Raw genomic sequence first — 16543 nt, 5'->3', positions numbered from 1 at the left:
ATTGAAGTTTGAATCACCAATTATCTAAAATATATAGATTCATCTACCCGAATCGTTGCGTAAAAATATATCCAAGAAGTATGTGTAATGATATCGAAAATCAGTTGAAAAATAGTTGAGATGTAAATGTTCAAACCACTGTTTGTACAGTTTTATTTCCTGTATTTTGAACTTGCACCTCGGTATAGCAAACAAGGACGTCAAAAGATTTTGAGTAATTTAATTTTTTTATCGGTACTTTCCATTACACGAGTGATTCATTGATCAGATGCCTAAGCTCGTCTCCTCTAGTTGGAAAAAAGGTAAAGTTAGGTTACTAAAAGATTTCTGTTTACTCAAATGATCCTTGTCACATCTTACCATTCTGCTGTATATCTTGACACCATTACTCTACTAGCTGAGTACTAGGGTTCTATAATTTTGGTTTATTTAATATTCCGAGTTACATTAAAAATATTCTTATTGTTATAAATAATACTTATTCTTAAACCTTCGATATTCATGAATTATACTTATATTACCATTGTTTTTAGTTAGAGATTTCAGGTGGTTAATTACCTACCTTTGAAATTTTCAGGTGGGTAGTACTACCCACCGTACCCACCTCTTTCACCGGCCCTGGTCAGCACCTGGTCATATAGTTTCCGAGCACGAACTTTGACCAAACTATTCTGTTTTATGGTCCGATTTGGCTGTTTGCTAGCTCGATACGACTTGATTCCTTCTTGGAGTCGAGTTCTCCTCACGGTACTATGGGCAGCATCGAATTTTCTGGCCAAATCACGGTCCGACAGAATCTTACCACGCAGTTTTCGGTCGACAGTTCCTCTCCGACGGTTGGCTTGAGGCTTTCGAATCGTCGTCAAAGTTTCCCTCTACCGTTTGATAACGCGCCAATGGCGCGGCGCCATACGGTATTTCTGGGCAACTTCAGCTGTTTAGCTAGCCTAGATGCAGACCACAATGGATTTTCCAAATAACTGTGCACAATTTTTTCCCTTATTTCGGCTTCCATGTTGATTGTTCACAAAGTACAGTCGATTTGCGGAATGTCAAAAATCATAGGTGGAGTTGACAAAATTCCCGACACGTGGGCGCCAAGAACTTCCAAATCCGTCCACCAGGAGCGCCTCAATATGAGCAAAAGTTTGTTCCAATTCCAAATTAAGCAAGCTTTAGTCCTTATTTCGTCGCGTGGGTCTATGCCGATTGTTTCGGGGTATATTCTCTCTTCCATTCATTGCAATTCAATTTCAATGAATTACACATTTTCCAGTCGTTTACCAACTGATATCCCTGCTAATGTAATGTAATGTGTATGTAAAATTCCGTATATTGTTTTCGTGTGTCATTCGGGGGTTAACAATTTGACCAGATGGCATTGAACACAGTTTATATAAAGAAAAATGACTAAGTATGCTGTTTATTTGGTGCCTATACTGAATTAAACATATCGTCCGAAATAGTGAAGCACATGGATCACGTAAGCTCAGTAAAAAGAAGCTTGTTGCGCGTCAAACGATTTTCTTATACCGTTCTCGTTTATTGATCAGAGCAGCCCGAGAGCTGACCCAGAGTCACCCAAACAACTTTTGATGTGTTTGTTTGTTGAGGTCGCTCTAGATCGGACTCCAATCGCGTAGTTTCGCTCTGAACATTTCCTCGGGTCGCACCACGCATCCATGCGAGTTTGTTTATTTTTTCATTTTTATATAAGTTGTTGTTTAGGGCGCGTACCACGTGTTCGTTTTACTCGGAGTCAGAGTCACCCGCGTGTAGGTTCAAAAACAAAAACGGTATTAATAATCTAGTATTCATATTTTGCTCTTCAGCGGGTAAACATTGCACAACTCGCTACGGGCCAAATAATCATCAAAGATCTAGCATGCATTGTGTGGAAAATTCCCAATTCCATGGAGAATAGTTTTCCTGGGAACAAGAATCTGTCTAGAAAACTATCAAATCAAATAACATGTTTCTGTAGGTTGAACCTTTCCTATGAAATGATCCAGAGTCATGCTGTTTGGGGACAATTTGCACTCAATTCAACTTCACCTGTTTCGAAAAAAGAAAAACAAAACGTAAATTTCCCCAATCGCCCATCGATTTGCTGTTTGCTGGCGGCACTCAGTGACATTGACAACGACTGGTTCACGACTGCTGCTGCTGTTGTTGTCTATCCTGGAATCCCAAATTACCCATTAAAACGTGTTATGACGTCGCCTGGAATTCCGACGGTCGTCGTTCGTACGTCGTATATTATGACCACCGTCATGCATTACGACTCCCGTTACGTTCCGTTGTCGTCCGGCCGTCGGTTGTTGCAAAAGGACAAACACAAGACCAATAAATCGCGGCGGACACAAACATAACGCGAAACGTGAATCCAAGTTCGCCCCGCTCGCTAGCCCCGGGTGAGCGTGGCGTTGTTGGTCAATCCGACGACGAGTTTTTTTTATTCCTGCTGTAGGTTCAGCTCCACCACGATTGCCACCATTCGCAGTTATACACGCTCATAGAATCTATAAGCTGTAAGCACCGAATCTTTACGACCATTTAGTGCCATCACTTTTAATCAGAAAATTTTCATCTTGCTACCGTGTGCCGTTTGTTTAGCTTTTCCGTTTCGACACTAATGCTAATCTTGTGCCACATTTTCTTTTTCTTCTTTTCTCCGGATTTCCCCCTTTCAGGTACGTACACACCTCACCAAAAAAAAACAGAAAGCACCAGAAACAGCCGGTTTTCGCTTCTGCTCCAAGCAAGCAAACTCAAAAAGGTGGAAAAAGGAAGCAAACATTACATATCATCATGCTAGTGACACTGCTGAGATTCGTTTCCGTCGTTCTGATTCTTGGTAAGTACCGGCACCAGGCAAACCCACTTCATTCCTAGGTGCTCTTGTGAGCCAACGAAATGAACATGCAAACCCACACAAACACACACACACTCCTACTCATGCGATGACGAAAAAGGATTTTCGAATGCTTTCCCGCTTTCGACCTGAGCTCCGATTTAAGATGAAGCCATAAAAAACCGAGTTGCGGAAAATCATGCTGATTTCTTTGGTCTTGCTGTAATAACAAAAAAAAAAAATAAAACCTCCTTCTTCTATCGACCGACCCGCATCTCGGTCGGTCAGAGGGTTGAAACGAGCGACCTTGAAAATTCCGGCACCTTGCTTTATCGCCTATCAATGCGTGCTCTCCTTGGATCCTTGGATCCGCAGAGTTACTGTATTCTGTCTGATTTCGGTTCATTTTGGGTGGGTGGGGGATATGGCGCCGTAAAAGTTGAAACTTTTCATGTCCGTTCTAACGATAGACAGGAAACGAACGAAAGCTTTCCTTGCGGGCGCGCTGACAGCTTGACATTGTAGATGGCGTTCGGAGCCAGACTTTACCGAAAAGCTTTCTGGGCAAGGGTTTGTGGTGAACAAAATTAGGATGGAAAATGTTCTGGATAAAGGATGGGTGAAACATTTCCGAAATGTGCTAAAAGCTTTTTGTAACAGACTGGTGAACAAAGGGGGTACTAAAAATCCGTAAAGCACTTTTCGTCAGAACTTGAACGGAAAGCTCGACGGAAAGCTGTTGGTATGTTCGAAAAAATCGAGGGCTTCCTCGGTTTTAAAACTTTGAATTTGAAGCTGTGTAATATTTGTGAGGTGAGTTGGCTACCAATTCGTCCAACAATTCCAGCAATTTCAACACTTTTGTACTTTAATTTTTTAATCAAATAATACTAAACCGGTTTAAAAGATGGTGCACCGGAAAAATCAGCTGCCACCACTTTTCCGTTCGTAATTTTAGTCAAACATTAGTGGCCAGTTGTTCTTCTTTCGTCTGATGACAAACGGTAGGAAAATGCGAAAACAACAATCCTTCCACCGAAACCGAGTGCCACATTGCACACACTGGACTTTCCGAAACAGCGAGCACTTGTGCCGAAAAGTGAACAATAATTACTAGGACTAGGAAAGTTGTTGAGTTCAACCGCTGCTGGTTTCGAAACGACTGCAGTTCACCGTCCAGATAATTCAATTAAATGGTTCCCCCCATTGAGAGAAACTAGTGCTAGTGACCACACTGGAGATTCACCGAAGGCTTCGACGGCACCCGGAGCTTTCGACACTTCGTCACAATGAAATCAAAAGAAACTACATTTTCTTCAACAGCCCGTTGCCTTGTTGACGTCGATGGATGAGATGGCAATTTGAGTGGGACAAGCAAGTAAGACGTGGTAATCTTCGATGACACTTACCGATCAAATCTGGGCTGGTAAGTTTGTGAAGGGTTTTCCGATGCCACTTTGGTGCTATCGCAGAGAGCTGGGGGGTGCCGCGAAGAAGGGTAGTGAAAAGCGACAATTTGTGACTTGTAGAATTACAAAAGTGGCAACGTCATTTCGATTGAGTTGTTTTTTCTTCGGCTGCCCTGAGCCTACACGGTTCGCAGCAAGAATGGTTTCTGGCGATGAGTTGATACTTTTGGTTGGTTTCTTTAAAAGAAAAACCGTTGATTGGGTGGAATATTTTAAGATTGAATCTTGTAATGGGTGACTTTGTAAACTTTTTCGAAATGCAAAAAAAGTTATCTACTTTTAATGTTCTTGACGACAGCTAGATACAATTGTCTTCGTGATTCTACGCTGACTTATCAATGCATTAGCAGTTCCAATTAGGGCGTGAAAAATATGAAAAACATATAAAGTGTGTCTTGGAAATTCTTAACGTATCAACACGCGAACGTTACAGGATTAAAAAAAATCCGTAAAATCTGTTTCAATCCACCTAAAGACTGTTCCAGAAAGTATGGATGCACTTTGATTTCGATGTAAATAATTCACAAGTGTTAGATATTAAAATTTTATTCGATATACTGATAATATTAGACTACAACAACAGAATATTATTCTCAACATTTGCTACTTAGCCATTGTAGACTAGCTGGCGCACCTTCTTGCGAACGTTCCTCATTGAATTCCGTACAGACTTCTTGGCGACAAGTTTTGACACTTTTTGCCTTTCTCATATAGAAAGGTTATGCAATCACTGTGAAAACCGACTTTTGAACCGAGGCCCGGAAGGCCGAGTGTCATTTATCATTCGACTCAGTTCGTCGAGATCACAAAATGTCTGTGTGTGTGTATGTGTGTGTGTGTGTGTGTGTGTGTGTGTGTGTGTGTGTGTGTATGTGTGTGTGTGTATGTGTGTGTGTGTATGTGTGTGTGACAAATAATGTCACTCAATTTTCTCAGAGATTGCTGAACCGATTTTCACACACTTAGATTTAAATGAAAGGTCTTATAACCTTATACTTTTTTCCTGAGTTTTATTTGGATCCCATTTCCGGTTTCGTAATTACAAGGAAATATGTGAAATTTTTTGAAAAAATATGCAATTAATTTTCTCGGAAATTTCTTGACCAATTTTCACAAAATAAGAAGCAAATAAAAGGTCTTGAAATTCTTTTAAAAGTCCCCGAAAAGTTGATCCAGATCCTACATCCGGTTCCGGTATTACAATGCGATTGGTGAAAAATTTTAATTTCATGAGTATTTTTTCACAAGCGATGGCGAAATGAGGTGCACATTTTTATAAAACTTACTGCTAAATTGATTTAGTTGACGGATCTTATTAGTTAGTATTGATATAAAACTACTTTGGGACTACTAGTCCCCGGTTTCCACTTCCGAAAGCACCGATAATAGTGAAGAAAATCTCCAATAACGGAACTCCCGTCGATTTCTCAGCAACGGTTGAGCCGTTTTTCACGACTTATGATTCAAATTAAAGCTTTCATTGTCTTTAAATATACTGTGCAATTTCATTCCGGTTCCAGAACTATAGGGTAAAGTGTGTTTAATCAGTTAATGCGACGATGCAGAATAAAGAAAAATTCTTATCAACTTGACAGAACTGTTTACACTTTGAAAAGGTTATGTTAGTTTATACCCAAAGAAAGTTTCTTATTTTATTCAAGATTGAAAAAAAAATTCTTCACAAAATCTTCTGGTGATATTTCTGAAAATATTAGTAATATGATAAAGGCATACTTACACCACTAGGTGGATTAAAACGTGTTTTTCCAATCTTTTTCGAACTGTTGAATGGTTTCGGCTGCCGAGACATGTTTCCTAAGATGTGCCTTCGTTAATGCCCAAAATTCCTCAATTGGTCGAAGTTGTGGGCAATTTTGGTTTGTTGTGGGCAAATTCATGTCTTTTGGCACGAAAGTGACATTTTTGGTAGTATACCATTCTACCGTTGATTTCGAGTAGTGGCAAGAAGCAAGATCTGGCCAGAAGACAACAGGATCCTTGTTGCTTCAAATCATGGTCGTTTTTGTTAACATTCCTTGATGTATATTTCGCTGTTCATTGAAGCAGTGGTGATGAAGGGTTTCAAAATCTTACCGCAGCTACAAATTGCTTGCCAGACCATAGCTTTCTTACCAAATTTTTCGACTTCAATCGATGTCTCGGACTGGTTTAACACTTGCCCTTCTCGCACCGTATAATATTGTGGTCCCTGCAAGGATTTGTATTCGAGTTTCACGTAGGTTTCGTCGTCCATGATTAGGGAGTTCAAATTTCGAGCAAGAATCGTATTGTACAGCTTTCGAACCCTCGGCCTGATCGATGCTTCTTGTTTCGGACTACGTTTTGGTTGTTTCTGCTTCTTATAGGTTCGAAGATTCAAACGTTCTTCAGCACGAAGAACATTTGACTTCGAAGTGCTCACTTTTTTGGCCACATCCCGTACTGAAAGCTCCTTCTTTTGCTCGAACGCCTTCAGTATACGTTTATCCAACTGAGGGTTAGCAGGACCTTTTTTTTGAACCCGTTTTCGGTTTATCCTCAAAGGTGTTATCCTCGCCGAACTTTCTGATTGCATTTCGCACGGCTTTTTCACTTACTCCTTTCATTTTTGCTATCATTCTCAGAGACAGTCCGCGTTCTGTGCACCATTTGTACACAATTTTTCGACGTTGTTCTGCTGAAAATCCACGCATTTCGAAACAAACTAATAAACAACTGCACAAGTGGTTAGAGAAGAGTGTAAACAACAGGGCGCAGCCATAAAAATTGACAGATTCTGAACCATTGCGAAATGGCAGCGGTTTTTGGTTGCGTCTATACTTTCTGGGACAGTCTTTAGTGGTAGAATTATACCTTTCCCTTATTTGATAATATGATAAATTGATGAATGTTCAATTTCAGACAACTTTATTTTATAATCAAGGCATCTTGATCTAAATGCAAAAAAAGGAAAAACCTTTCTAGTCCACCTAGTGGTGTGATAATGCCTTTCTCTTTCTTAAAAACAGTCTCATGATTTTTTTTCATCATTTTATAAAATAATTTCTTACACTAATTTTGGCTCATTTTGACACCTATTTTTTGTGATGACATTAAACCTCGACGTTTCAGGGAGTTTGTTGGACATAAAAAAAATTGTTCAATTTCGGAAATCTCATGTACTTCCTCCTATGGTGATTTTTCAAGATCGAAAATTTTCAAACCTTCACCACCGGGTAGAACCCCTTAGCCACATCCGATTTGGCTCAAATTTTGCATTGGGACTTTTTTCGAGGTGCTTAAACTTTTGAACAATTGTGCTTTACGAAATTTTCTTATTTATTTATTTAGGAGCAAGGGAAAAGCCCGCAAGAGCTGAGATTTTTGTTATCCTTCTCCAGCAGGCATAGAACCTCATCTTTTGTATCAACAGATAACATTTGTCCAAACGATACATAACGAAAACTTAAATTTCCCTTATTTAAACTACAAAACTAACTAACAACTGTTGATATCGTCTAATTATCTTAAAAAACTTGCGGGAAAATATTCGTTGAAAACGGGTTTTAATGGTGTTACGAGATAAATTGAAGTCAAATTCATCAGAGCAAGTATTGAATACGCGACACATACTTGAAAACGGTTCATGAAAGCCATAGTTACCGCAAATCACGCCGATGAATGTCAAAACTTAACTGCCAGATAGCAAATCGAGGTGTATGATTTCATCGATTTTCTTAGCCTGGAAGATTCAATCGATCTCTCCAGGGCAGGCGACGTAAAGCAAAACGAATGAACTTGCGCTGGACAGTTTCAATGCGCAGTTTATCAGTTTGGTAATATGGTGCCCAAACAACAACAGCATACTCCAGTGTAGAGCGAATTAGAGCACAATATAACGATTTCAGGCAGTGTATGTTTTCGAAATTTTTTCAGATAAGCAAGATGAAACCTAACATCTTGAATGCTTTAGAGTGGGTATATCCTATGTGAGCTTTGAATCTAAGTTTTGAATCCAATAACACTCCTAGATCCTCGATCGATGTCTCCCGTTTTAGTACAGCTTGCGAAATAGTGTAATCATACGTGATAGTGGTTCGTTTACGAGAGAAGGAGATAACGGAACATTTAGAGGTGTTCAGAACCATTTTGTTGACGACGCACCAGTTAGGAAATACATTCAACTGTGACTGCGAGAAATTTGAGTCTTTCAGATATTTGATGAGATGAAACAGCTTGAAATCGGCAAATGATAGCTTCATACATTGCAATCAGAAATTCAGATCATTTAGATATATCAGAAATATGAATGGTCCTAGATGGCTTCCCTGAGGAACGCCAGAGCTCACGATGAATGATGGAGTAACGCAGTCACCAATTTTCACGGTCATACTACGACCAGTTAGATATGAGCAATTCCAGAAATGCTTAGCAGATCATCAGACTCGACCTTCTCCGATTTGGATGAAACTTTGCACATGGCTTCAGTATGGCACACCATAAGTTTTGAACCGATTGAGAGGTCAATTCGACTCACGACTGGTTTTTAAAAAGGGGGTATGTATTTTTGCATTTCACAAAAATTGTCTTTTTCAAATCGTTGTAACTCGGAAACCGTTAATTGTACAAAAATAGCGTTCAGGAAGAAGTTGTAGGGAATCGATTGGGCACTCTAAAAAAACTACACTAAAAAATTTTTTTTTTCAATAATTACAAAATAATCCGAAAAAGTTAAATATAAAAAAAGCATGGTTTTAATTTTTTTATAGTTTTTATTTTAAAGCTGTTATTAAAACCTACAGATTGATGCCCATCCCATCCGTGTGTTTTGAAAAATGAAGAAATAACAGCTAAAACAGTTAACGGGTCTCGTTGTAATTCGGAAACCGTTCATCGTTCAAAAATGACGTCCAGGAACAAGTTGTAGGGAATCAATAGGACACTCTAAAAATATATATACACTGAAAAAAAAAGATTTTTTTCTCATTAATTACAAAATGAACCAAAAAAAAACAAAAAAATCACGGTGCTGCGGTTGAATAAGTTCATTGCCACTTTACGGCACTGAGACAGAAAGAATGAAAGAATTTCAATGGATTGTAGTTTAGTTGAAAAGGTATGCATTGGAATCTTTTGCTTCGCGATGTATATAAAATTTAAACAGCCGGTCGTGTCATAGTCCTTAAGGCACCCTGCGTTAGCCCTAAGATACAGAAAGCGTATAGTAAAGTTAAAAAAAGTTAAGGTTTTTCCAAACCAGGATTTTTATATACCGAATAATAACAAATATCCGTTTTCAATATAATGCAAATACAATATAAAGGAACCAAGTAAATCCAATTCAATATGATTGTATCGATTGATTTAATTGGGCCATTTTGCCCATCCATAATCGAATTGTATCAGTGGACAAACAAACAAATAGAAAAACGCAAATCAGGTCCCTTAACTTATTGATGTGTGCAACATTATTGCCTGCGAAGAACCCAAACTCAATCGAAAAATGGCACACGACCCAGATGTACGCGTGGACTATGAATCATCCCTCCTTGCTCATGACCGCCGAACGATGGTAGTGGTGTAGTGGTCTAGTGACTTACCTTCTTTCCGGCGTAGTTGTCGTGTATAATACTGGCATCATTCTGTGGATAATTTTCTAGTCAACTCCCGGAGACAGCCAGCGAGCAGTAGCAAATGACAACGCTGACGGCACAACAATAAAACTGTGCAACTTTGCAGCAGCTTGTGCCATCATCCCTCTGCTCACCAGCATCCTTGCCATGATACGGACGAGACGACGAAGACAAGGACGACGAAAACGACAATGGCAACTATGGCAACGCGTCCGCTGTTGGCGGCGGTGATTGTTAAATAAAGTGAGTTGTAATAAAGCAAACAACTCGTGCAGCTGAGACACGCGAGCTGAATTAAAACTAATTAAATTCAACTAAAGTCCTTCGCCGCCGCTGGACGACGACGACGACGAGTCCTTGCCGACGATCCGACGGGCGGGTGCGAATGGCTGGTAAAGTCATTATAGTCACCTAATGGTCAACGTTGGACCGGATCGCTTGCTCAGTGGGTGTAACAACCATCATGTTGCGCTCGCTCAACAGAAGTGACGATTACTTGGCCGACCGAAACCGGGACAGGAACAGAGAGGACAGTGACACGGAAGGCGACCGGGGAGATTCTTTCTTTTCCCGAGCAAGTTAGTTCGATTAGCTTGCACTTTTTGTTGTCTGAGTGATTGTCTTATCAAGTTAGTTTTGCTTTGGGGACAGTGCGAAGTTTCAATTTGTGCAATGTGATAAACTGTCTCTGTCTGTGTGGGTGTGTGTGTGTTTTTTATTTGGATTCTTGAGTACTGTATTATGGTTTTATAATTAATTGTACTTGTAAATTTCTTCCCGCACTTTGTCATGTTGAATTTGTATTGCTTTCAGAAATTCTGAAATAATATTGAAATTCATCGTTTTATTTTTTAATAGCAAACTTTATTTTCTCGATTCAGCAATTTTTATCTATGAAAATCTTTCTTATAAAATGTACTACACTGGAACCTCAATTTACGCGCAGAGCCGGGAATTTTATTGCAAATAACATGAATAATCCTACTACGTCCGATGCTTTAGCGTCTGAGGACCCTCTGAGTATGTTCTGAGACTATGGAAACGCTCAAGAGATGTTCCAATATCCAAGAACTACTTGGAGTATTGTCCAAATAATGTCTTTTTTGTTTGTGGTTAATACTTCTAGAGCAACACATTGCTTTTTTGTCTATTTATAGCTGTTCCAGATAGGTTCCCAGTCGTCCAAGAACTTCGGTGAAAACAGGTCTTGAGATCTATTCGAACATTCAGCAGTCTTTGTATAGTTTTTCAATGCTGATCATATTCGTAGAGCTGCATACTGCTTACTTGTGTGTTTTGATCTTTTTTCGGAACATTACCAGTCGTCCAAGAACTTCACTGAGAACAGATCTTAAGATCTACACTAATGCTGCTCATGCGCGTAGAGCGACAACAGGTAGTTTTCGGATGGCCTAGAGCAATCACTATTGTCCTACTGATCGCATGTGGCATCTCGAATATGGACCGAAAACGATAAGTTCGTTAATGCACTTTGTTACACTAGTAGATCTTAAGGCCAAAACTTCCAAGTAGTATTTGGATGGATCATCGGTTACGTTGGTAGACTTTAAGGCCTTTTCCGCGGAGGTTTTGGATGTGCAAGTACCTCTACAGATCTTTTCACAGTATGTCAATAGTCATATAAAAGTGATTCCATACAATATTTGCTTTCCAGATAATTCTTGGATGCCCACGATCTTTTTTAGACTCTTTGAAACTAAACAATTTACATTTTACAATATTCAACTCTTTGAAGCATGTTAGATTCTTTTGTATATGCATGTAAATTGAGATTTCCTTCATTGAGCTTGAGCTAGACCGATCACCCCTGGTCGCTAATCCATTACTGATCGGGATTAGCTGAAAATGTACAGTGAATTTCTAGATTATCCGACCTGGGACTTTTAAATCATCCTTCAATGTACATCTTCTGGTAATCCCAGAATTCATTGATTAGTACCGGCACCGGCCAGGCCCTAACGTAGATCGTCTAAGGAATGGGAAGGGATTTCCATCCAACACTTGTTGTTACTAGAGGCCGTATATACTACTGCGCACTCCACAGGTGTCACGGGGGAAGGATATTTGTTAGTAAAAATTTTAGTATTGGTATAGGGACCGTGCACGAGGGCGTGGTTTAGTGGCCGGCGACGACAGCGCACGAGGCGGTGAGTGGATAAAATAATGCGACCATAGCGAAACTTGTAAACTGAGTTTGAAAATACTTTCTAGCGTATTTTCTTTGCGGATTTTTTCTCCGAACCCAGGAACTATTCGCGTATAGTGCGAACGATTGTTCAACATCGACTGACTATTAAATTTTGCGTCGAATTATTCATTCTGTATCTAAATACGGCCACGTCATTTTCTGTCATTGCAGTTGGATTTGTGTCTAATATTTGTCATATTCACTCAAACTCAAACACTCAAACGATATTCTCAGCATATTAAATGATTTTCTAATCGACTTGACTGGAAACAATGAAAAATATTTTGCTAAAACATTCTAATTTCAGACCTTTAGTAAAAATTGCTTCTGTGTAATTTCTTTTTATACTTACACTCAAAAACCCCAATAAAAAGTTGTTTAAATATTTTTTAAATGAAGTAAGTTTATCTCGAAGTTATTCTTACTTTCACTGAATTGCAATTATAACACCACTTTCTATTACTTTATTTTCAGAGCAAAATAGACCCATATAACTTTCCATCCGTCAAACTTTGAAATGGGCCGCAGTTTTAGGTAAATTTACCTACTCGATAAAAAATAACTGCCCGACTGTCAAATTTTAACTAAAAGCTCGAATAATTCGCAGGATGGTCCATACTCTTAGAATGGAGGAAGAAAATAAATTGCAATCGTAAAAATGCTAGCAAACTCACGACTAACCAGTTTGACGTATATTGAAAATACGAGTCACGAAACTAACAACAAATAATCATTTTATTGAAACGCTGAACTGTTTTGCCTTTCTCATATAGAAAGGTTATACAATCACTTGAAAATCGACTAGTAAAAATTGGCCAAGTGTCATATGCCATTCCATTCAGTTCGTCGAGCTGAGCAATGTATCTGTGTGTGTATGTGTGTTGCTCGAAAATGACTTAATCGATATTGACCAACTTAGATTCAAATGAAAGGTCTCATGGTTCTACACGGAATTCTAGAATTTCATCCGGATCCGACTTTCGGTTCCGGAATGATAGGGCAAAGTGTGTTGAAAATTGTTTACCGTCACTTGAAGAGTCGAAACGAAAAAAGTAAAAAGTTTTCTAAATTGGTCTCGAAAGTATTCCCGGTTTTTGAATAACGATGACAGATAATAGTCATACACTCAAAAAAGGATCTCACTTACTTTTACACTTAGTCCGGTATTCCTAATCTTAGGTTCAAATGAAAGTTCTTATGCTTCTACCGAAAATTAAGCATAATTTTCGGATGCAATTAAAATCATGTTAGTTGATGGGCATACGAACCAATTTCGATTATACATTCTCGGGTTCCAGTGCTCGAAATACCTACAAAACTGTAACTCACTTCGTTTTCTCATCGATGTCAGAGAACTGTTTCATGCTCTAGGTTATACTAAAAGGTGATTTTTTTGAGGTTAGGATTTTCATGCATTAGTATTTGCTCAGATTTTTTGAGGTTATGATTTTCATGCATTATTATTTGCTCAGTATGCTCTGACATTTCATCATGAATAGACTTACTAACGAGCAACGCTTGCAAATCAGTGAATGGGCCCTAGAAAAGTTGGCAGAAAATCCGCTTTTTTATCGACAAATTTTGTTCAGCGATGAGGCTCATTTCTGGTTGAATGGCTACGTAAATAAGCAAAATTGCCGCATTTGGAGTGAAGAGCAACCAGAAGCCGTTCAAGAACTGCCCATGCATCCCGAAAAATGCACTGTTTGGTGTGGTTTGTACGCTGGTGGAATCATTGGACCGTATTTTTTCAAAGATGCTGTTGGACGCAACGTTACAGTGAATGGCGATCGCTAGCGTTCGATGCTAACAAACTTTTTGTTGCCAAAAATGGAAGAACTGAACTTGGTTGACATGTGGTTTCAACAAGATGGCGCTACATGCCACACAGCTCGCGATTCTATGGCCATTTTGAGGGAAAACTTCGGAGAACAATTCATCTCAAGAAATGGACCGGTAAGTTGGCCACCAAGATCATGCGATTTGACGCCTTTAGACTATTTTTGTGGGGCTACGTCAAGTCTAAAGTCTACAGAAATAAGCCAGTAACTATTCCAGCTTTGGAAGACAACATTTCCGAAGAAATTCGGGCTATTCCGGCCGAAATGCTCGAAAAAGTTGCCCAAAATTGGACTTTCCGAATGGACCACCTAAGACGCAGCCGCGGTCAACATTTAAATGAAATTATCTTCAAAAAGTAAATGTCATGTACCAATCTAACGTTTAAAATAAAGAACCGATGAGATTTTGCAAATTTTATGCGTTTTATTGTTTAAAAAAGTTCTCAAGCTCTTAAAAAATCACCCTGTAGTTAATGCACAAACAATCTCTTTGGTTTATTTTAAGAATCGATGAGAAATATTTTCAATAGTATACTACAGTATCATATATGTGAAAATGATTGATGTGAGAAAAGGATCATTACACCACTATGTTGTATTAAAACAGGTTTTTGGCTATTTTATTCAACGTGAACGTATGGTAACAGTGTAAAGCTATGGTAGAGTTTTTTCGCCTATTCGCCACTAATGGCGCTACTTGTTATCGTGCACGGTCCCTATTATTCGCGCGCGACTCAGTATGTTCCGATTTCAAGATACTCGGATGCACAACTGAACTCACTGACTTCCCGAGTGAACGTTTCAACAATATCCGACACTGAAGTCGTGATTAACAGTTCTTCTTATTCGTTAAAACTAAAGGACAATTTGAAATACTATCGCGTAACGAATAAAAACTTCTCTATTTTTTCTAAATGTTTCTCTATTTTTTCTAAAATTACCTGCTCCATTACCAGTGAATAGTATTTAGACAAAATAATTGATTCATTTCAAATCACCAGACAAAGATCAACAGATTTCACACGCGACTTGATTGTTAATTATTTCCGCTTCATTATTTTATTTATTAAAATTATTAATTGGTTATATTGGTTAATCTGGGCAGCTGGCTACTGAGAAAAAAATCATTAAATAATCATACAAACAAGTATTTTTTTACTATTTATGAAATATGCCGATATATGGTTATCTCTGTATTAACTTTGTAATATTAATGGATTTGCACAATAGTTGATTTTTATCATTCAATTTATAATATTGAAAGATATGAGGGGCTGGGGTCCACTAGGAGATTGATAGTACCTATTAGCTCTCTCCGGACAGTACCAGCCTAGATGCCGTGTGGAATCCGGCGGAAAAAAATGAACCAAAAATAGATCCACTGGGTTCCTGCTTCCATGTCGTAAAAGGCGACAATTGCAGGAGTTTCTTTTTCCTTTCAGTAATCAGATATTTTCAACATTTCACTTCTGATTACTCTGTTTTACTAAATTATCTTTTCTTTCATCCCATCAATTTCCATCTAGCTTCGAAGAAAAGTTTTATTTGGAATGTTTTCTTTTTCCATGTTATTGATTGTCTTTCAGGATTATAAATTGAAAGTTAAAAATCAACTATTGCGCAAATTTGTTGATATTACAAAGTTAATAACAGAGATAACATATATAGGTATATTGAATACATAGTAAAAAACACTTGATATTAATATTTCAAGCAATAAATTAATATTTTTCTCGGTAGCCGGCTGCCCAGATCAACCAGTATAACCAATTAATAATTTTAATAAATAATTTAAATAATTTTGTATAGCGCGATGAAAACGTATTTGACTCCGCTTTCGAATCAATATCAAGTTAAAAAGGGCCTAGTCGGCAATTAAGAAAAATAAATGGATTTTCTTGTAATAGTGTAATAGAGTGTGACACGAAACCTAATTAAAGATGTACTATCTGTTATCAGGAGGGAGATAATTACTCATATCTAGTATTTCCCTTTATTTATTCAACATGTCCCAAATCAGTAAGGTAGATTCATCTACATCACAAGCATTGTAATTTCAAAGGATTTCGTTATTCAAATCACAATCCTGATAGACGAGAAACGAAATGAAAAAAAAACAAAAGGAATTATGCCATTTAGAACTTAGAAGCTGAACCAAATAGATACAGAATTTTCTGAAGAAATTAAGAATAAATACAGGGTCCGGCACTCGAAGTGTAACCAACTTCAGACGGCTCGCCCAGCTGACGCACGGGCATCAGCTCTCTAGAAATTTGCTAAATGACAGTTCGGAGTTGTATTGTTTACAAGCGCAAGAAAGCAGCTCAAACACCTTAAAGTGAATAAAGTTTTTGTTTATCGCACCATAACTCGTTACAATAATACTGGTAGCATCGCAAAACGTCATGGAGGTGGTCATCAAAAGACTGCAACGTCACGTGAGATGGTTAAAAAAGTGAAGAAGCGACTTGAACGAAATCCTCGACGAAGTGCCAATCAAATGGCAAAAGAACTGAAAATATCCGACCGTAGCATCCGCCGCATACTGAAAAATGATC

At 38.5% G+C, this 16543-nt stretch overlaps 1 protein-coding gene across 1 annotated transcript in view; it reads left to right on the top strand.

Annotated features, from left to right (window-relative positions):
• Nucleotides 1-16543, top strand: part of LOC131439242 (uncharacterized) — a 684657-nt gene that overhangs the window by 163889 nt on the left and 504225 nt on the right. The window contains exon 2 of the mRNA XM_058610111.1: nucleotides 2694-2857. Coding sequence (XP_058466094.1) covers nucleotides 2812-2857 — 46 coding nt within the window. The 5' untranslated portion in view covers nucleotides 2694-2811. The remainder of the gene's footprint in view (nucleotides 1-2693; nucleotides 2858-16543) is intronic.

Source organism: Malaya genurostris, chromosome 1, assembly GCF_030247185.1.
Source record: "Malaya genurostris strain Urasoe2022 chromosome 1, Malgen_1.1, whole genome shotgun sequence".
NCBI lineage: Eukaryota > Metazoa > Arthropoda > Insecta > Diptera > Culicidae > Malaya > Malaya genurostris.
The sequence above is the reverse complement of the archived record's forward strand: the minus strand, read 5'-3'. Positions and strand labels throughout refer to the sequence as shown.